Source organism: Peromyscus californicus, unplaced genomic scaffold (genome assembly GCF_007827085.1).
Source record: "Peromyscus californicus insignis strain IS unplaced genomic scaffold, ASM782708v3 Scaffold_8__1_contigs__length_139910024, whole genome shotgun sequence".
Classification (NCBI taxonomy): Eukaryota; Metazoa; Chordata; class Mammalia; order Rodentia; family Cricetidae; genus Peromyscus; species Peromyscus californicus.
In genome coordinates this window covers 67,061,885-67,085,215 of record NW_026294606.1, presented here as the reverse complement: position 1 = coordinate 67,085,215, position 23,331 = coordinate 67,061,885, and the positions used below count along the sequence as shown (strand labels likewise).

Here is a 23,331-nt window from a genome sequence, read left to right as displayed (position 1 = left end):
ACGTAAAACTAAAAAATTAATATAGGTAAGAGGATACAGAAATGCACACAAAGATAGAGATAGAGTGACTGTTGGGGCACTATGATAATAAAACAGGGGGAAAGAACCTTCACAAAAGTTGAGGCAGCAGTGAATTAGGAGGTATGTGGAAACTGGGATAGGCAGACATGATGTCAGATTAGATAGATACCTATGAGTTTGTGCAATGAAGAGCGGATCTTAGTCCAGCGTCCTCATGGTAGATCATCTGGTTGCCACCAGCAACCATAGACAGGGAACCCCGAAAGGAGACTGTAGGTCTGTGGAAATATGAGGTCCAATTTGAGCATGCAGAATTCAGGATCCTGTGGAATGATTGGAAGAAGTGTCCTTTGGGCCATTGTCTGTGTGCCTGTGAAAGTTAGGTAAGGGTCCAAGGCAGAAAGATAATGTAGTAAGTCGCTGATTGGTGAATTCAGCACCATGAACATGATGGTTTTGTTTTGTTTTTTTTGTTTTTTTTTGGTTTTTTTTTTTTTTTTTTTGGTTTTTCGAGACAGGGTTTCTCTGTGTAGCTTTGTGTCTTTTCCTGGAACTCACTTGGTAGCCCAGGCTGGCCTCGAACTCACAGAGATCCGCCTGGCTCTGCCTCCCGAGTGCTGGAATTAAAGGCGTGCGCCACCACCGCCCGGCTTTGTTTTGTTTTTTATGACCAAGACTTTTAAACTAAGAAGTACCATATTAGTCTTTGTCCCCAAGGTGTTTACAATTCAGTAAGGAAGAAACTTTGAAAGACAGACAGCCAGTTTAAACAGCAATTGTGTGATTACTAATTTTTTTCCATGTGTATGTATATGAAGGCATCACTATCCATGTGAATAGTCCTGGAGGCCTATGGCTATCGAGGCCTGAGGTTGATGTTGGGAGTAATCCTCCATGCTCTTTCACCTTATTCATTGACATAGGGTCTCTCAATCAAACCTAGAGCTCATTGATGTGTCTGCTTTTGCTAGTCAGCTTGCTCTGGGGAGGCTGTCTCTTCCTTCAGAGGCTAGAAACACAAGTGGGCCGCTGTGCCCATCTGGGTTTCTTAATGTGGGTTTCTAGGTGTCCAAAATCCAGTCCTCATGCAAGCATTTTAACCCCTGAGTTTTCTCCCCAGCCCACTACCATTGTTTTAAATGCAGGGAGTGGAAGACGTCAGGGAAGGAGATTAGAGTTGGAGAAATTGCAGAAATGGTGACAGAGAGGACCTGACAGGACCTGTGTGGACCATGGCTATTGAAAGAGAGGGATACAGATTTGTAAAGTAAACAGGCAAAAGGTCAAGGAGAGCTAATGATCTACTGAGTCCTTAACAAAGACGCTAGAGGTGACCCAGGCTGCACTGGAATGAATTCTAACACAGAACTGCCACATTCTCTTTCCCTGATACTTCCTTCAAAGCTATAGCTCGGAAATCATATTTAGGTCTTCATATTTGAGCATTGTTTTGGGACCTTTTAAATTATCTCATGACTACTCTTTCGTGTCTGTCTTGAGCCTCGTTTATTCATGATGCTTGCAATGAAAGTGATTTTATGAATTGTGGTCAGCAAAGATCCCAATCAGCAAAACTTGTGCATCACCCCCTCTGGGGGAGCCCTTCCTCTCAGTTGGTGATGGAATTACTTTCACGGTGCCACTTCCTGCTAAGCTGTGACAAATATAACATCACACAGAGAGAAGTGAGAATACACATGCTCCTCTCTCTCTAAAGGGTCCTCGCTTCTGATCAAGGTACACCGCACTCACACACCAAAACTTCAAACAAGTGACTGGAAAAGATGAGAGAAGAGATGGAATCCTGTCATTGTTTTGTGGTTATAGTGTGCTGAGAAATAAATTCTCTTTGGTTTGGATAGAGATTTAAGAAAAAGCAAAGGAAGATGGACTAGTTGTGTTGACATCCAAAGGTAGTTATTTAGCGGCTCATTATATTTCCCCTCAGATCTATGCATACTATACACATAAATGTGTGTTTGTATTTTGCCCACTTTGATGTTTTAGACTTCAGTCTTTGTGATACTCTAAAATATTTTTAGAGGTGAAGATTAGAAATGAATACAGCCTTAGTAGGGAATAAAGTCGAGTTTTGATTATGATGCCATAGCTGGTTGTTTCTTTTGGCAAATTCTCAGTTGTATCTTGGTTCAAAACAAGTTCTGAATGAATGACGCTAATTTAAAAATTTTGTTTACCAAGACAGATATTCAGGAGACTGAGCAAGAACTCACTTGAGCTCACGATTTGAGATTAGCTTGGGCAATATTAAAGCAATTTTGTCTCAAAAGCAAACAAACAAATCTGTTTACCAATAACCCTGCTTTTGGAATAATTTACTCAAAAAAAAGTTTTGTAGCTTGTTTTGCCTTAGGCTCAAGAGTTTTCATGGTGAGTTCTGTGATTAGAAGTAACGGTAAACTTGAGCAGATCTTTCACAATTTGTGGAAAAGCTAAATCCTGACTGTTTTTGATTTGCCTCCTTGACAACAGCAGTAAACACACACACACACACACACACACACACACACACACACACACACACACACACACAAAATGACCTTCATCTAATGTTGACTCTGAGTCTGTAGCCAGAACCTTTAGTGCCTTATATCCCAATTCCCACATCACTACTGTTTGAAAACGTCTGAGCTCTGTTTCCTCTGCTGCTCTTTCAAACCGTTATAAAATGGAAAAAAAAAAAAAAAAAAAACCCTCAAACAATCATGACCTTCCAAAATCGTATTGCACAATTTAGAATACTCCTTGATTTGGGGCCAAAGGGAGAGTTTTCTCAATTCTTCTATTTGTGTTCTGGTTTCCTAGCAACAGCATCCCTGATAGCGATTGCACATTCTTTCCGGGAGATTCCAGTATTTTACACAATGTGAAAAATGAAGCTCCAGGTTATTTCTTTTCAATTTCAAATATTGTAACAAACACAAATGACCAAAATCACATGTAACAGTTATTCTGTTCAGTATGGAGCATTCATTTTTATTCATATTTCTTAACCATCTACATGTCTACCCATTACTTTTACGTAAATACCACTGTGAGCTCAGAGAAACTACCACTAGTCCCCCTCCTCTCACCAAATAAAGAGAGTCTCTGGGGTAGGACAGAAACCATACTAAAGAAGTTAGTAGAACTGTGTACTCTGTATATATGTAACGAGTGAGACAAAAACATTTTGTTTCTAATGCTTTTCTGTCCCGTCTAATAGGCTAAACAATGTAGGTTTAACTACCTAAGAATAATTTTAAGTCTATGTTTAGGAATTTTTAAACATATATTTATTTATTTATTTACTTTTATTTATGTGTGTAGTCTGTAGGTGCACACCTTAGTATGCATGTGGAGGTCAGAGGTCACCTTATGAGAGTCAGCTCTCTCCGTCCACCATGTTAGCTGCCATCTTTACCTATACAGCCATCTCTCTAGCCAGTAAATCCATCTTAAGTTATTAATTATGACAAAACAAGCTACATTGGCCTGTGAAAACTGAATTATAACAGGATTCCATCCTTAGCACACTAACCTTGCTGGCATTTTACTTATTACTACTCTTGGTGTTATTTAGAAAAATGATGATTTCAATGCACTGGGTACTTTAAAATGTTATCTCCTTCTAATAATTCTGTGAAAGAAGCAATATCGTCTCATATTGTAGATGAAAATGACTGAGAAAGGCACCTTCAAGAAATGAAGTAGCAGCTCAGATTCAGAAGTCCGGAGAGGGTGGGATCAGCACAAAGAAATCTTTGGCGTCTGACACCGAAGTCTGTGCTTTAAGTAGTTACCTGCTGTCTGAAATCAACAGTTTCTCCCACAAGTTTCATTGTGAAAAAGTGACATCACACTGCGATACAAAGAAGCCCAGAGCTTGCAGTAGCTGATTTTATGAGTTCTCCAATAATAAACATTTTAAAAGAAACTTGTAGAATCTTTCCCATGTAAGTGACGTTATAGTTTCAAGAGCTCCCCACAAAATTACACTCTTCCTTTTGCCTTTCAGTTCAAGTAGCAACAAAAATAGGGAGTTCTGTTCTGTGGTGAGGTCTTAGCACACTGTCAGGCACAGGACTAACTCAAAATAGCTGAAGTTTGTCCCCCTTTCCACACAGTGTCTCCTTTTCTTCAGCGTATCAATCACACTCATGCTTGCGACGCATGTCCTCAACCCTGAGCTATGCTTCGGTTGTGTCCTGATTCATTTACACAATGTTCTGTCGGAGTCGCCACACACCGACGGAATGAACCGATCTGGAAGAAAGCACAGGATTAGCCGGTCTGCTGTCTAGAGTTTGTTACAGAAAATAGTTTACAAAGAAGAGTTAGGAGACAGTGAGCCTGACAAGGTAGCGGTCTTCAGAAGGGACTGGATGGCTCAGCATAGAGTATGGAGCCTGTGAGGATTCTGCTGACTTAGGGACCTAGGCTGGCTGGCTGGCTGACTACATACAGCCCTGGATATAATACTAAAAGAAAACAATATTGGACTCATCTGTCCCTATAACCACAATCTCTGCTGCCGTCTTTCATGGCCTTTCCCCTTCTGGATGTCTGTCTCCAAATTTTGCTCTTAGGGGACAGTCGTGTTGAATTTCAGTTCAACTATAAGTATCAACACCATCAACATGGCACTGCCTGTTTTTGTGCATTTGCTGGTGTGGAACACCTCCCGGTGTAGCAAAGCTTGGGAATCGAGGGCAATGTGAAAGGCAGAATTAGAGAGAAGGGGGTGAGGTGGAGCCCTGGAGACTCCCTGACCTTCTCCCTACAAAAAAAGTTGTCTAAAATAATGACATTGAAGTATTGAAGGTTTTGAATACTTTAAAATAGAAGTGTGGATGTTAGACTTGCAAATGCAAGAGGGTATGATTCCTCTATCTTTGCCTGTTCCTAGGATTTTATGAAGTATCTGCTTTATGCATGACTGCTTATTTTGGAAGAAATTTATTCCATTTCCTTTACAGATATTCTATACTACACTTTGCTTAGAAATCTTAAATAATTTCAAAACTATCTGAGAGACAGAGAGAAGATAGATGATGATAGATAGATAGGTAGAATGAGTATAATCGGTGGATTGATTTATCCTAGAGAACTGTAAGCAAAGAATTTCTACTGGGAAAACATTTTGAATCCGACTAGAAATTCAAAATAGAAATGGGTAGATTGGAAGGAAAGGGTACAGTTCATCACAATGAAAAGGTAATGAGCCTGGATATGCTTCTCTGGGTTAAAATGAAAGATGTTTATCCTTTATGTACAGGAAATTAAATTCTATATAAAGTATGGCCAGTCTGGATTTATTTTTTTTACTGGTGTACTAAGATGAGGAACTTCAATATTAAGGTCTAGGACATCCTAGATAGAGGCTGGTATATAGAAAACAGTCAAAATAAATTATCACAAAGTAAGGTGATAAGGTAAGCGTAAGGTTCACATGGAAGATGAAATTTTCCAACCCTAAATGACTTCTTAAATCTTTTTTTTTTCACAACATTGTTTTAACTCCTTCTTTCCCCTAATGTGGTGCTGGACCCAGTGCCTGTCGCTGATTTCCTCAATGGTAGATCTTTTCTGTTCCTAACCCCATCCTTGTCTAGCCATCATCTAATATCCAAAAAGATAAACAGGAAGTAGTCAGTACAAGATGAGGGAGGAGAAGGTACACATCTCCCTCCTTTCCATGTGACACCCGGAGCTGCTGCCGCCTCATGCCTGCCTGGGGGTTTGGCCATCTCATTTATGAGCAAAAGAATGAAATGTACTAGCTTAATAAAGCTATTATAATAAAGTACCCAAGGCAGGTGGCTTAAGACAACAGGAATTTATTGCTTTGCTCTAGAAGGCACAAATCTAAACTCAGGGTATTGACAAGATCATCCCACGAAAACGGTACCCCGGGGAAGAATCAATCCTACGTCCTCACCAAGCTTCTGTTGTCTGATGGAAATTCTTGGTTTTTGTGGCTTATAGCAGCTATGACCTCAACTTCTGCCTCCTCTTGGTGTTGGATTCACTTTCTTTCTTCTTGTGAGGACCTCAGTTGTGTTAGATTTCAGCTTCACCCTAATCTAGTAGCCTCTCCTCGTTGTGATAACATTGCAAAGACCTGCCTGTCACAATCTCAGGTTCCTGGTGGACATGAATCTGGGAAATGACTCTACCTACTCCAGGATGCTCTGTTCCATGACTTTGGACAACTCTCCTCTCTGGCTTTGTCTGCTCCCTTGTTTCTGTCTTCCTGTTTCCTCCTTTTCCTTGGGAAAATCTCACATTTCTTGCCTTTGAAGTCACAGGCAAAGGCAGTCTCCCAAATTTGTCAAGACTACTGACCTCAACTTTAGAATTTGCAGATTAATTTCTAGGGAATATGTGTGGGTTAGCATTTATCTGTGGGAACGAGAGCACAAGCTAAGATGATTATGGAATGAAGTAAAACATAAGAACCAGGAAATAGTTTACCTTGTCATGGTTTGGACCTTCCCTAAATTCCCAGCTTTTCATTGTTAATCCCCATCGAACCTCCCTGGCCAAGAGTGGAACCCCACTCCCTAGTCTTCCTCAGTCCTCTCCAGCTCTTCCTTCCTGTTCTTTCTGGCTGTTACTAAACTTGCTTGCTTTTAAAGATAACTGAAAGTTGCATTCATAACAGAACTCTCCTAATATTGTTTCTGTTGTATCTGACATAAGCTGTGAATTTTTAAATTTCAGTACAGAGAATAAAACAAGGCTCTTCTATGGAGGCTCTGCCTTCGAGTCTTTGTGTTTGTGTGCTTGAAATAAAATCAGCTTCAATAAAACAAACCAGAGGTGAGACAGCCAATTACAGGCAGAGGCACACTGAGGCCTTTTATGTGGTAGAAGTAAATTGACCTGACCACTGAGCCCATTTCAAGGTATAACAGAACAAAAGTTTGCATTTCTAGGTCACAGAAAGACTATTGAATTATAAATAAATATCTAGTTGAGTTTGTGAGCCTTCTCATTTTGTTGTGTTTAACGTTTGTTTGTATTGTAGTTGTTTTTACTATACTCCAGCTCTCGAGCTTTGTACCATCAGATGCTGACTTCTCAGGCGTGACCCTCAGGAAGTAGAGAACAGAGAATGAGAGTACCCTGGAAGCTGCCTTCCCAGTTCCTTTTCCTCCAGTATTAGTGGGCTTTGGTCATATTTATTCCATACTGGCACCTCTCCTGACGAATTGGCTTCTGGATTATAGTGTTAGGAAGACACCAAACGTGAAGTGATGACAATTTGAGTGATCCTGGGGCATAAGAGGGTGACCTGAAACTCTGTGCCTCTGATCATAATTGGCTTAAAGACAGAATACTCATAAGAGATCCTTACTGTACTTTGTGCTGCAATTTAAAAATTCATAGCTTGTTTTAGACAAAACAAAAAAATAGTATTAGGTGAGTTATTTCATGAACAAAATTTTTAATTATGTATCAAAATAAACAGACTAAGCAACAGCTTTCAACTTTTCCTTGTTCAGAGCCCTGTAGAGCAGTGTGCTTCCTGCTGATAAGGTAAATGCTTCCTTTCAGCTGATGACTAGGATTTGGAGGAAAAGAAAATCAAATAGATTATCAGTCGCTGGTAAAGGTTTTCTAAAGATCAGCTGTTTAAAACTGGAAAAACATGTGAGTCGCTTCAAAGCACTATTGTAGTCCAGTTCAGCTGGTAGCTGTGACATTAACATACTAGACAGTGGCAGATTAGCCTCAACGTCGATGAAAAGATTTTGCTCCACTTCCTTTATCTAGGTTGCTGTGGTAATTCTCTGTTTAGTTAGTGACCAGAGCAGCCAGGAGGGTAGTGTCCAATGCAGCCATGACAGCACTACAGCATCGTCAGGCTGGCCTGGCCGAGGGGCTTAACGGGACCAGCACTGGACTAGGGATCTGGGGGCAGGGTGTCAGGATAACTGAGAATTTTCCCTGAAGTAGTTCACTAAGTGACCTGGACTCAGAGATCATCTCTAAAGTGAGCCTTGAATACTGTTCTTGCCTGCCTCATGTTGTCATGTGCTTTAAAAAAGCATTTTAAAAACTGCACTACCATGTACATATAAGCAGTTTTTAAAACCATATAACTTAATGAACAATGAATTTTTAGCCAATAATTACTCCTAGCCCCAAGTTTGTTTGTTTGTTTGTTTGTTTGTTTTTATAGTGTGTTCTCATATCTAGTAAACTCTTGCTAGGAGATAATACATAGTACAAGCAGAGACACTGTTCCAAAAACCTTGTTTTGACTCTTTTATTAACCTGTATAACAACTCCATGAGTTAGGGACTATCATTCACGCAGCTGGTCTGAAGATTAGGGATGGTAAATTACTCATCCACCAAGCGTCCTAGTCCTAGCATCCATTGAAGCCCGCTTTGTCTGATGTCACAATCCACATTTCGCCCATATACTAGACTGTTTCTGAAAGTGTTTGACCTAACATGCTAGTTAAAGTTACAAATATTGCTCTCTCTGTGAAAACCTTTGACAAACCGGGTGCAAGGAGCCACATCACTGTTCTACTCAATTTGCAACTCTGAAAAGTTTTGATTTATCATGCTCTTGTTCCCTCAGTGGTTGAATTTTTTGTCATTTTGTCAGCTTCTCCATGTAGAGCCCTGGAATGCCTTTTCTAAGTCAGCTTTCATCTATTTCAGTCACAAATATCTAGTTATTAAAAGCCTCCCTATTTCTTCTAGATTTTGTTATTCATTTGACCACAAGTGCGGCATGACCACACAGAGGGTATTGGTAGTCTGAAATCACCTCCTGTGTTATTTCCGTCCAGATAATTGTCGGTTGTCATGACATTTTTCTTCTTCAGCATTCCCTTTCTAACCCCTTCCTACAGCTTCAAGTCCCAGACCCAAAGTCACCAAACCAACAGACTGTGATATGATCATCCATTCATTCTTGTTGGTATTAAGACCGTTTAAGGGTCGGGTTTAGGGGGAACACCTTTGATCCCAGCACTCTGAGAAGCAGACAGATGTTTATGAGGCTAGCCTGGTCTACATAGTGAGTTCCAGGCTAGCCAAGAATACGTAATGAGACCCTGTCTCAAAATAATTAAAAAACAAATCACAAAACCAAAAAAAGTATAAAAACTCTAGAGGGCACCATTCATAGTCTACTTACTTTAGAAATTGGTTCTTCCTGAGTTGGAGCCTCACTGGGGCCTGTGCTATGTTCAAACATGCAGCCTTTTCCTAAATTACAAGTGTACGAAGCCATGTGTTTACACGCTAGGGTTCTTGATAACCATTTTATCAAATAAACAACCCAAATGAGAAAGCTCTTTGAGAGAAGGAGCTGGGAGCTCAGCTAGCACATCTCTGCATCTTTATTTTCTTCAAAGACACACACACACACTCTCACTCACTATTGATGGGAGCATAATATGATACACTTAAAAACAGTATTTTACTTGTATTATTAAACACACCTTGTTTATTATTGGTCTTGAATTGTAGGAGAGGGTACTGTGGATCTACAAGGCTGTAACTTCAGCTTCCAAAGTCACACTGGAGTCAAGAATCTCATATCATCCCAGTGCACAGTGATGAGTCAGGGAGTTAGTATCCTGTGAGGTCCAAAGGAATTCACAAGGAAGTCTAAAACAATTGGAAACAACTGGAAAATGGGATGCAGAGGCTTAGATGAGTCAACTTTGACTTTAAAATAATGGATTCCATTGGCTGATGGACTGAACCTAAATAAAGACGCAGAGATGTGCTAGCTGAGCTCCCTGTTCCTTCTCTTGAAGGGCTTTCTCATTGGGTTGTTTATTTGATAAAATGGTTATCAAGAACCCTCGTGTGTAGACACAATGGCTTCACACACTTGTAATTTAGGGAAAATTTCCATATTTGAACATAGCACCGGCCCCAGTGCTGCCCCAACTCAGGAAGTGCCAATGTCTAGAGTAAGTGGACTGTGAATGGTGCCCCCTAGGCTGAGCAGATGTACTGAAGAATTGTACAAGCTCTGCTGGCTTTGGCTTCAGGAGTATTTTCAGCATGTTTTTACAGTAGGAAAAATATTTCCTAATTTTTGAGACATTTATTTTTAGACCATTCTCCAGTCTAAAAATAATGTCAATAGTTTTAGTTTTAAATACGTTTTTTTTTTTTTTTTCAAAATGACATCTCCCTACCCCTGAAATAAAAGGAGAAATATTATAAGACATAGGAAAGGTCTTGCCTTGAACTACAGATTTAACGTCTGGGAACAAAAGTTCCAAGTGGAAGGAGGGGAAAGCATGTGAAGAAGATGCTAACTAGCACTCAAGGAACTTGGAGCCAGAATCAGGGATCCCTCCCTCCTTCCCTCCCTTTCTCCCTCCCTCCCGCCTCCTGAGTCAATCTCAGGTGTTACAGGCTGGGCTCAAACTTGCTTTGGAACCGAGGTTGACCTTGTCCTCCTGATCCTGTCTCTACCTCCCCTTCTGGGATTACAGGCATGCACCACCATGCCCAGCTAGAATCAGGTCCTTTAGTGATTCCAAATCCTGCTGTTAACTCAGGACTCCCACTCCCCAAATCCACTGTCTTCCTCTGAGGTCTTTTCACTTGAAGCTAATGAAGAAAATCTAGATGTGGTAGGAACAAGAACTCAGCATTATTATAGAAAGAAAATAATAAGCATTTATCTTAAAAGAATAAATGTAATAATTATGATTTTTTCCCTGTGTTGACTCTTCTGCCTGGCGTTAAAGCCAGGGCGTTGTATACACTAAGCATGTGTTCTACCACTTAACTGTACCTCGCACTCTTCTCACTGTTCTATGATGGCAAAGTTAAGCTGTATTGTAACTTTTCTCCTATATCAGGCGTTGCACATTCTCTGTCACTTTGGGTGAGATGAAGGTTTCGATATGTTGTGGCCTGTTACCACTGTGCACTAATTGAGCTTTTTGTTGTTGTTGTTCAACAGGCTGTGGTGGGGAGATGTCTGGAGTCGAGGGCTCCTTCAGCAGCCCTGGGTACCCTAACAGCTATCCTCACAACAAGGAGTGTATCTGGAACATTCGAGTGGCCCCAGGGAAGAGCATTCAGCTCATCATCCATGATTTTGATGTGGAGTATCACTCAAACTGCAACTTTGACTCCCTGGAGGTAGGAAGTCAGATTGGTTTTCAGTATACTACAAAAGCTAGGGTAGAGCTGGGGAGAGCCCACATTCTTTCCAGTGGCGAGGCCTGTTCTATTCTTAGACATTCTAACAAGTATCTCCTCTCTGTGTATAGTGTTAGCAGACATATGGGATTAATATGCCAGTTGGACTTCTCTCCTAGTAGTGCCTGTGGGCCTTGGCTGGGGCCGGTTCACTAGGAGGTAAAGACAACCAGCAGCAATTGGAGAACAGTATAAGCAAAGACCTGAGAAAGGAGAGCCAATGAAAGGAAGGAGCCCAAGTGGGCAGGCTGGGTTTGGGCCCTTTGAGGCATACATAGAAGGCTGTTCATTGTCCCCCTATCTCTGGCCCCTGTTGATAAAGACTGTGCTTGGGATCTTCAGCAGCCCACACTTCTCCTTCTGGTCTGAGGGGTCTGAGGAATCTCCCTCAGAGAAAACTCTCTGCCTTTGGAAGTCAGTGGGAAGATGGGCCCCAGCACACTGGCCCCGTGTGCCAGTACTGCCTTCACAGCCGCAGCGGCTGCCTGGGACTCTGGCCACTGTTCTGCTGGAGGTCCAGCAGCAGCTGCTGGAGGGGGCTGTTTTTTAAGTCACTTAGTGTCCCCATCACCTCTGCTATGGGGACTACTATTTCATATCATTCCACAGCTAATCATATGTAGACTCCACAAGGCTGGGTATTTGGTGTGTTCTATTTTCCCTCGTATTCATAGTGCCAATCACCCAGTGGAGAATAAGCATCCAATGTTTGTGAATGAGCAAAAGCATCCACAACTCTGACTAACATGTGGTAATAACGAACATTTGGATCACAATGATTGTACATGACCACATTCACATTTGGATGTGAATAGTCCTGAGAAAGGAGAGGAGGATTCTGTTCACCTATGATAGTTGTCAAAACCAAGTCTCAAGTTCATGGGCTTTTCTGTGACCACCTGGAGGGTGGATGTTATAGCCATGGATAGCACTTGATAAAGTTTCCAGTTTCATGTGTCCCAGGGCAAAGAAGTAGACCAGAGATACATGGTTATAAATAGACATAGAGACAGTTATTAAGAAAAGAAAATTAGAGTGAGTTAGTGAGCTGAGGTAAATGCAGGCCCTTGAGAGTACTGGGCCCCAGCACCCACTACCTTCACAGGTCATATACACAACTCAAGCCTCTCCCACATTTGTAGATCCTGGGCTTTACTTGGGCATGCTCTCTTCTGTGCAACTAGGAGGGGAAGAGCTTCAAGGCTTCAAAACTGATGTTTTCCATATGTTCATCTTGATATAGTTTTCTCTAGTAAGTACTCTCCTCCACATGGAAGGCCTAAGAAATGAACCCAATCGCCACTCACTGCTCTGTGCAAGCCCAGATAAAATGAGGTAGGGGCGAAGACTGAAAACAGCAGAGAGGACTTTATAGGAAAACTTTAACCCTTAAAAGTTATTTGGTAAGAAGAAATGGGGTTCTCGAGCCCAAGTAGTGGGTTCAGTCACGAGGAATTACATTCAGCACCTCAGTTCCCTCTACAAGGAGGCAATGGTAAGAGAAAGGCAATTAGAGTCAAGAGCGTGAGGTCTTGGGTCACATTTATACCCTTCTCTGTTTGGCACTGCTACTGTGCCAGGCCTCCGTATTGCTGGAGGGATGGTGTTCAGGAGAGAACAAGGTGCCTCCTGAAATTCACCCTTAGAGCTTGAAGAAAGACCTGCGGGATGCTGAAGTCCTTTCCGTACCAACAAGAATACTACTTGATTGCATAAAACCCTTCACACTTACTGAGGGCTGGCAGCTGACTCTCTGTAGCCCCGCACACTGTTCCAGGTTCCAAGCCCTTCGTTTTCATATTCCAGAGTACATGTGATTTGTGCCCACTTGGCAAAATGTAAATGGATTCATTGTGCTTTGGGTCTTGTCACACCCATTACGTGAGAAAGCAGAGACAAGGGGGTGTTCTCTGTAAGCAGTCTCAAGAGCATAGGGACAAAATGAGAGAGACTCCAGGCATTAAGCAGCCCTGTTGGGGGTAGGCGTCCTAGGCCAGTTCAAAAATGTCTGTGACAAGAGGTGGCAGCCTGCTTGGGTTTATGTTTATTAGGACAAACTGATCATTCTGTGGGCTCCCAAGTTCTCCTAAGAGCACAGTTTGAAGGCAGATGTCAAGGCCTGGAGGCTAAAAGAGAACTAACTCCTTGGCCCTTTGTGCACAAACCTTTTTCATATCTCTGCCGGTGCTCAGCTCAGATGGAGAGTTCTGTAGTGAGTCAATGTTGAAATCAGCCTGAGAAGGTTTTTTTTTTTTCTTTTTTTTTCTTTCCTTAGTCACTGATAATATATTGACAGTAGGTTTCTCAATCTGTTACCCAGATGGGGGTGTGCTCCAGAAACAAGGCTAACTTTCTCAATTTGCACACTCACGTTTCCTGTTCGGCTGAGCACAGCCACGTAGGACTTACTGTCACAAGACACGGGACTTTCTGGGATCCACTAAATTTTACTGGGAGCCATCTCTTCCCTTAAAGAATCACAGTCCAGAAAGTGGCCAGTTGCCCAAACAGCCATAGAGCTACTCATAACCCTGGAATGCTGACTTGATCTTCCAAATAAATGGAGCTAACAGGGCAGAAAGCGATGTTGAGAACAGATGAAAACCGCAGGCTTTGAAATACCCTCCATTCTGGGCATTGGCTAAAAACCCACTTTAATCTCTGATCAGCGGTCCATTTCTTCCCCCACAGAGTTTAGTCACAAGCGGGAGTGGAATGAATCACACCCTGAAATTCTTTCCATCCTTTCCTGCTTTGACCATGTGCTAACTATCAGTTTTATTTATGGGAACCAAAAAATCGCCATTCTGTTGTTTTGGTTATGGAAATCCCAGGCTGATTTTGTTTCAGTCTCCAAGAAAGCTCTGTGCAGAGCCTGGATCAGCACCATGGGGAGGAAATCCCCACCCTGGTACAATAAAGCAAGACAATCACTTGGTGTGGGCAGTTTGCACAGCCAGGGCCTCTCAGCAATGGTCATTTGTGAGCTGAGTCCAGCGCCAGGGGAAGCAAAGAATGTCAGAAGTGGCAGTGTTTATTCTTTTGGAGGCTTCTGGGCCGAGCCAACTCATGCCCATTATGTTTGTGATCTCAAGGGGATGCATGAACAGGAAAAACAAAGATGATTTTGCCGACTTGTAGGTTTCTTTGTGAGCACTTAGCGCCGGCAGCGGGTGTTCTCTGGGAATATGTGCTGGTTGTTGCTCTCCTCAGAACGCTGGGGACTGCGTTCTGGGCAGAGGTAGGAAAGACAGCTGTGGGAAAAGGTTTCTTACCTAGATGAGCTTCCATTCACATGTGCGTTCATGGCCAGGGCCAGCGGCGGCTCTTCCCGAAGCCCGGCTTTTCATGGCACTTTCAGGGCCTCACAAACAACAAAGGCTAGTTCCTCCTAATGAAAATAAGCCCAGTGCAGTTGCCTGCTTCATTCCTTTGCAATTACGGGGCTTGTGCTCAGCCCTCTGGGAAACAGCAGTTTCTTTTTCTTTAGCGGTTCCTGCCCAGCTGGGGTGGGAGGATGTGGGGAGAGATAATCAGACAAAGAAATCATTAAAGATTCAAGTCATATACTCCTCCTCCCAAGTAAGTTTCTTGTTCTCACTGTCTCCCCAGGGAACTCTTGAGTGAATTCCCTATCAGTCAGCAGAGGGCTTGAGGGTGAGCAGAGAAGGGGGGCATGTGGAGGAGCAGAAAGAAAGAGGCCCTGCTTGCAGAGGTGAGGGGTTGCTGCCCATGGAGATCTCACCCAGAGATGGCTTCCTGGCTTTGGCCCTGGATGCTGTGAAAGACTCAGACATCAATATACCTGAAAACAGTCAGCCAAAGTGGTCTGTCTTCTACAGAACAACTTTGAGAAGACCTTGAAGATGGGAGTAGGGGATGTCAGTATCTTTTTTTTTAAGTCATTTCGTCCCCTCACCCCCAGTCCCATGCACACTTCAGATAAGAAGTGTCCAGTGGGTAAGTTCTACAGGAGGTAGGGCTGAGGAAAGGGAACCCTTTCTGGCAGAATGTACCACTGAGTTGAGGGATTCCAGTCAGACATATAGTTGGGCGAATTTGGAAGTGCCTAAGGGCTGCAGACATGTTTTACAGACTTAGAGGTCTTCTACACAGGAGGTGGGAAATCCTGACCACACTCTTCAGAGCAGGGATGGAAGAATGCATGGCACTCCTGTGATGTCCAGAATACACTTCTGTGGGTTGTATTTTGACTCCCTTTGAAGAAGCGAACCTGTTTTGTTTGATTCCTAATCTTATAAAACATTCAATTTTCAGGGTAGATGGAATTTCCTTAAAATGTAACCAGAAAATCAAAAGCCTTCAGTGAACCCAATATTTGTAAACAAAAACATATTTCTCCTGAGACTTAGAAGATTTAGAAAGTCTGTCTCTGTACTGTGTTATATTCAGTGTCTTTGTTAGAGAAAGCAAGAATTCTTAGATGTGTAAAAAAGAAGAAAGGAAAAGTTGGGGAAGATGCTGCAATAATCTCAGTGTCCTAACTTCACTGTTCCATCTGATGAAGCGAATAGGTATTCCGTGGGTGATTGAAATTCGGTCTTCCTAAAGCAGAAGGAATACCTATAAACACTCAGTTCAAATTTATAGTTCATCCTACCCGGAGAGACTAATCTCTAGTCATGAGAGTTTCTAAGAGTTGGTTGTAAAAAGGCCGCTGAGGAGGGGGCTGAAATGCTTAGCTGTATCTTTTAACTAAAGTCCCTTTCTGTACCTTGTTAGATCTATACAGGCCTTGATTTTCACTCTCCGAGAATGGCTCAGTTGTGTGTCCAAACACCATCAGCGAACCCCATGCAGATCTCCAGCACTGGAAATGAGCTAGCAGTCCGATTTAAGACTGATAACAATATAAATGGGAGAGGTTTCAATGCTTCATGGCGAGCAGTCCCTGGAGGTAAGTGAATATATGGAGATGTCCTGAAAGTCTTTGAGCTGAAGCCTAGTTGAATTTTACAAAATTATTGGGGAAAGGCATGAGAGTTATACCCCGATGACTTTGTCACTTCTTGGGCAGCCAGTGTTGTTTTGACACATGGTCTTCCTTAAAAATCATGATGTAGTCCAACTTTCTAAGGATATAAGTAGGCCAATCTGCTTTTTGAACTCTTAAAAGGTCTTATAATAAAAAACCTGGAGCCAGATATTGGGGTGAAAGCTGAAAGATCACTGAAGCAGAGCAAGCCACAGTCACCACCTATTACCTCACCAACTCCACAAATCCTCTGACTGAAATCCTGAGTCTTCACCCAAAAGGGTCTCAGCTGAAGTGCCTTAATTTCTGTCTCCTCACACCTTATATACCTATCTCTGCCCAGCCATGTTACTTCCTGGGATTAAAGGCATGTGTGCTTACCAGTACTAGGATTAAAAGTGTGTGCCACCACTGCCTGGCTTTGTTTGCAGTGTGGCCTTGAACTCACAGAGATCCGTCAGGATTAAGTGGTAGGATTAAGGGTACTTGACACCAGTGTCTGGCCTCTATGTCTAATCTAGTGTCTGGCTCTGTCCTTGGATCCTCAGGCAAGCTTTATTAGGGTACACAATATATCATCACACCAGTTCATGTTAGAGCAGAATCGAGGGGGTTGTAAAGACTCATTTGCTGACACGTGACTAGTTCCTATTCCCCGGGGTCAAATCTAAACAGCAATAAGCATCCAGTTACCTCATGCCATAGAGTAGACTTTGGATTCTTAGCAAATGTAAGAAGAAATAAGCATTAAATTTGTCAAATTCAAAATTAAGTGTTGCAATGGTGATTTTCTGCTCAAGATCTTAGGTTGTCAAAATAAGTTTCTTGTTGCAGATTCTTTTAAATTACACGTTATATCCCAATCTTTTTTTAACAGACCCTCACAGGATTGCTGAGGTTAGCAGTGTTCATAGAATGGTTACTATATCCCAGGTAGTTGTTTTAGTTAATGAGGATTATCCCATTTAATCTTTACAATTTACACTGTGAGGGAAGTCTATTGTATCCCCTCACCTGACAAGCAGGGAAGGGGAAGGAAGTTTAGAGAACTTAGTCACTTGCTCACGGTCCCATATCTGTATGCTAGTGAAGAGATGTGACAGGAGGCCACCTTAGGCCACTTCCTTAACGCCAAGGCAGTATGGCACTATGTGAAGTCTCTCTTAGGGTGAATTACATATTAATTTATATGGGGAGTATTAAGATTAGTCCCACTGCCAGAAAACAGTGCTGAAATTATTTCCTATCAGTTGTTTGTATTATCATAAATCCAAGGAACAATGCTTTACACTGATAGACTTTTTATTAACAAATATTTGAAACATTGTAAGAATTAAACACAACTTGAGTAATGAACTTTATTTAGAATATTAACAATTTCAAAGGCAGACATTAAGTAATTTATGACATTATGTGCTACTGGATCATCTAGCATTTCAAAGGCAAGGATGATTCTTAGGATGTTTTAGAGAACATAGGGATACTTCATGGTCTGTGGAAAAATGAATCCATTTGTATTTATTTTTGCTGTTATATTTTTTTGAGACATGATTATATTTAGACCATAGTAAGTTTTCCAAATAGTAACAGATAACTTTGAACTTCTGATCCTCCTGTCTCTACCTCTGGAATACTGGCATTATAGGATGCATGGCTGTGCATAGTTTATGCAGTGCTGGAGTTTGAACCCAAGTTCTTGTGTATGCCAGGCAAACACTCTGCCGACTGAATTATACTCTCAGCCACATTATTATTATAATTAACTTGGGCACCAAGATTTATAGTATTTGAAGTATTTTACTCATATTATCCATGTTCCCTCATTTGTCTTGAGATGAATGAGTGAAAATGGACATTTCGTTCTTGAAAGTTTTAGCATAGAGCCAAAGCAGTGGTCAAGCCAAGTAGGAGTCTGGTCATCTGTGGTTAGAACCAGATGACTTACAGTTCCATATACCAGGGATTCCATTCATGGATGGACTGGATTTTCTACTTGCAGGTTGTGGTGGGGTTTTCCAGATTCCCAGAGGAGAGATTCATTCTCCAAATTACCCCAATAGCTACAGCGCTAATACTGAGTGTTCTTGGACCATTCAAGTTGAAAAACATCACCGTGTTCTCTTGAACATCACTGACTTTGACCTTGAAGCCACAGATTCGTGTATTATGGTAAGTGACACAAATTTCAAACATCATTACCATTACAACGTGAGCTAATTTATTTTGAGGATGTTTTCAGTGCCAGGGTTGTAAGAGAGCCAATTCGTAGCAACTTTAAATATAAGGACATTGTATTTTTGTTTGTTTGTTTTGCTTAAAATCTGATCAGGAGGTGGCCAATATAGAGGTTTGCTCAACAACGGCGTCCCTACTCTAGCATTATTAGCTTTTATTTTATTTTATTTGTTTGCTTCATATCAAGAAAAACTTCAATAGCCCTATCTCAGTCCATTATCTGGGGAAAGGAAGAAGAGACAGTGTGTGTGTGTGTGTGTGTGTGTGTGTGTGTGTGTGTGTGTGTGTGTGTATGTGCAAGGGAAAATTTCTACAAAGCCTCCTTATGGACATGATGGTCACAGACTAGGTCAGGGAAGCCCACTGGGAGACTTGTCATAACTACCGTAGATCGGTTATCATTAGACTGGTCATAACTAGTTTAGATGGATTATCATTAGACTCATCATAACTAGTTTAAATGGGCTGTCATTAGACTCCTCATAACTAGTTTAGATAGGTTATCATTAGACTCATCATAACTAGTTTAGATGGGTTATCATTAGACTTGTCATAACTAGTTTAGATGGGTTATCATTAGACTTGTCATAACTAGCTTAGATGGGTTATCATTAAGCTTCTGTTTTTCCTGGAGATTTTTACTTTTCTTATGATGAGAATTTTTCATTTTGCTACTTGAACAAATCAATATTCCGATAGGATAAACAGGCTGGGAGATTGGGGTACAGAAAAGATGTGACTATTAGTGGGTTTATTGATAAAGACTTGCTGCAGCTACCAATAGCTACAGCTTTCTGACTTGAAATGAATACTTTGTAGTTAATGTAAGAATGAATAAAGCTTTCTTTATCTTTGCAATTTAAAAGGATTTGGTTACTGACTTTCCAGCAAAGATTTTTCCATGTTTCATTTGTTTATAGGTATTTTATTCTAATATAAAACCAGGCTCTCTTGGCTAATGGACCTTCCTATTTTAGCTTCCTCCCAGTTCCTTGCACACACTCCAACTGGCTAGCTTCTTTTGAATTTGTCTCAAGGAAATCCAGAAGTTTTTCCATGTTTCAAAACCATCAAGTGTGATGGTGTGCATTTTATGCATTATTTTACAAGGCTGGATCATTAGAAAATCTTCATTTGACTCATGACTATATAATCAACCCCTAACTAGCCTTCAGAATCCAAGTGGGCAAGGCAATATATGTGGGACATCCATATTCCTTAATGCTAATTTGGACAAACTCTCCTGAAAAAAAAAGGTATTTAAAATTGGATGACATTTAAAAACAGCTTTCTAAATGCAGCAATGTCTCATTTAATATGTGAAATGAGAACACAGTATTTGAAACAGTTTTTGCCCATAAGGGTTTTGACCATTCAGAAAAGGTCAGCGGTACATCTGGGGCTTCAGGAGTAATGATGACAGTGAGCTCTGAACCCAGTCAGGTACAGGACCTGGAAAAAAAGAAAACAATTTATAACCTAAGTAAAATGAAGCTTCCCAGCTTCAAGTCAATTGAATCCTCCCCACAGATTTCAGGATGAAGGAGAGCAAATCTTGTATTGCTTATATGTTCAGGTATGGAAAATGGGAGAAGCAATCTAAAGTTTTCTTTAAGGGGAGAGAGAATCATCCTAGACCCTCTGTACATTTTCATGTGCAGTAGCCAGCAGCCTGCTGAAGGCATGTACTTGATGAGATGCTATTACATAAATGAGATGCAGCGGAACAACAGGCAGCAGAAACAAAGTTGCTGCCATGCCCCAAAATGGGTTCACCAGACACATGACTACTAAGCTCCTGAAGATAAAAATCAAGCTAAAGTATTTCAGCAAAAAATTGCAAACTATAAAAAGTCACATTACAGCCTTATAAAAAGAGCTAATTGAAAATTTTAGAACAACAACAACAATACGCACACACACAAAACAAACAAAATACTGTCTAAGTTGAAGACTCCAGAATAAGGATTTTGGGAACATTAGATTACGATGAAGTGAGAAATGATGAACTAGAAGATAAGCCAAAATAATGAACATGAAGAAAGGCATAGGTGACCAAAAGACTAAAATACAGAAAAGAGGCGCAGACATTTTAGAGGTGTGTAGAAAAGATCCTAGAAGGAAGAGAGCAGAGAACATAACAGAAGCAGTATTTAGAGAGCTAATGATTAAGACTTCTGAAATCGAGTAAAGAACTAACTTAGTAAGAATTACCTAAATTCACAAGCAGAATAAATAGAAAGACATATTTCCTTAAGAAAATCTTAAAGTGAGTGGGTGGGGTATGGAAAGACTGTCTTTCAGAATCCTATAGACCAAATGCTGACTTTCTACAGCAGTCACACGAAGCAAGCAAACAATCGAAAGGCAAATGGAATTGTATGTTCTGCCTAAAGAAGGAAACTACAGACTTGCAAAAGTTCTTTACAAGCAAAACATAATAAACACTGATTCAAAGAAGGGTCTTTGATAGAAGTTGAATGGGCTGGAAGCATACTTTCTGCCCACAGACTGGGACACCAGGCACTTCTCCACTTCTTCTTCCCTAAGCAGACAAGTGGAGATATAGCTCCTCGGCACATTCCACGATCCCGTGAGCTCAACATACAGAGTGTGATCAGGTCAAAACCCAGATTAGAGGCACACCCAACTTGGGTGTGTTTTTCCTTCCTGTGCTCATGAAACGATTTTTCCATGGACCTTGGGGACAAATACACAGTCAAAAGTTTGTGTTAACTACTAGCATAGCTCCATGCACAGCAGGGCTTGGCTTAACCAACCGTTGCCGGAGAGAATGAGCAAGAGGAAGTGAAACCCAAATAGGATCTCATCAGAGGATGGAGGTGCGCAATTAAATTGGCACATGGGTTCTGGGAGGGATTCATCTTAGCAGATACATCAGAATACAATGTGCGATCATCCAAACATGTTGTCAGTTCGAAACAACTCGAGTAGCCTAGGCAGTGGGTAGAAGGGTGCTGAGAAGCAGGTACCCTGAAGCACTTGGTGAGTTATGATAACACAAGTGCACAGCACCAACACTGTGAGTCACTGTAGTGCAGTGGCTCAGAGATCAGTGGCTTTCCGGTAGGGTGATGTGATCACTACTAACTGCGCTGCTTGAGAAGAGTTCAGCATTCAGCTTGAGTCTCGTTGACTGGAATAGGTTAATAAGGGGGCCTATGACACATTTGTCATTGGGTTATTTGAGAAAATGTGGAAGATGTGTTTGCTGTCAAAGAGAAGCTTTTGACTGTAGCCTTCAGCCTGCTTCTGTCACTGATGAGACATGTGATTTCAGACAGACATGTTTAAGGATCAGGAGAAGAGGCAGAATGGACTATTAGGAGGATCAATGGGCTTAGGAGCAAGCTGAGAGGCTCTCTGACACTGGGCTCAAACTCCTTAGATGCAGAAGTTTAGGAATCTTCCTAATGGAATTCTATCTTAGTGTACCCAGGACTCAGCACACTGCCATAACAATCACAAAAAAGCAGCAGGGGTGACTCAGTTGGTCCTGGAAGCCAGGAAACCTTTCACATTGGAGGTGACATTTAAGTGAGAGAGAGCACCAGTGAAGCAAGGGGTGAGGGAGGCTGCCAGAGAAGGATGGGAAAACAGCACACGGACTTCAGAACGGGAAAGGCCAGATTTGTGCCTGGAGTGTAGACGGTTGTTAAGAAGCATGGAGACCAAAGCCAACAGAAGCCATCCAAGTCGAATGCTCTTCCATGCCTTAGTTAAAAAGAAAAAAAATGGAATTATCTTATAGGTAGATTCAGTCCATGTACATTTTTCCACGTAACAGAGAAATAACTTACTCAGGACTGTATTTTACAATGAGCATTGTAAGGAATGAACTGGCAGAGAAAGAAAAGGTTTCAGTAAAGACCGTTGAGAATCAGCGGGAAATGCTTGAGTGGTAGAGTCTTACTCTGGGCAGTTGTCTTAGGAATGGAAAGAAGGGACCATTCATACTAGAGTCCTGTTATGGTGACAAAGTGAAAGATCCATGGACCAATCACATGGTGGAAGACAAGGGTGTACTAAAAGGTGTGATTAAAACTATTTGTGTAAAGAACAGGCGAGTGACAGTGTCATTGACTGAGTGAAGAGTTAAGCTATAAGGGTTTGATAGGAAGCTTGTATGTTTAATGGCTACCCTATAGAGTTTAGAGGTTGAGTTCAGTGCTCAAGGTGGGGGTCTTAATTGGAAATACGTATGTCATTGTATATGTATTTTTACTTGGGTGGTTCTTGAAGTAATGAGAGTAAATGTGGTCACTTCCAGAAGAACCAGGTAAACTCTTAGGGGTCATGCTACCATTCAAGGGGCAAAGGAAAACTCAGAGGACAGGAGCTGAGGAGAATACCAGGGACATAGGAGAAGAACCAGAGAGAGTGGTCACAGAGAGACCTAGGGCAAAGCTGAATGTAAAGAGTGGGTAACTAAAGGTGTCACATTCAGCAGAAATGACAGTATAAGAAGGATGGAAACAGAGTCACTGGGTTTAGTAGACTTGTAAGGAAAAGGTCAGTGTGGGTAGTGGTGGAAGACTCTAAATCACATCAGGCTAGAAAGTGCAGAACTTTTTGAGTGTTCCCATAGAATTACAGACATAAATGACATGGAAGGATAAAAGGTAATAACCCATGGATAAAAACAATCATAGTCGTGCTGTCAATACACAGACTTGACACACAGTGTTATGGTTTAAATCTGAGGTATCTCCCAAACGTTAATAATTTCAGCACTTGCTTTTTAGCTTGTAGTGCTATTTGGAGGGCTGTGGAGCCTTCGGGTGTTGAGGTTGACTGGTGGAAGTAGGTTACTAAAAGCATCCACGTGAATGTTATATTTTGTCGTTTTCTGGT

The 23,331-nt window shown here is 41.5% G+C and overlaps 1 protein-coding gene across 1 annotated transcript in view; it reads left to right on the top strand.

The window, feature by feature from the left end:
- The window catches only part of Cubn (cubilin), a 225,852-nt gene that overhangs the window by 94,025 nt on the left and 108,496 nt on the right, over window positions 1-23,331 (top strand). Inside the window, 3 exon segments of the mRNA XM_052729218.1 lie at window positions 10,984-11,165; window positions 15,969-16,143; window positions 18,221-18,390. Coding sequence (XP_052585178.1) covers window positions 10,984-11,165; window positions 15,969-16,143; window positions 18,221-18,390 — 527 coding nt within the window.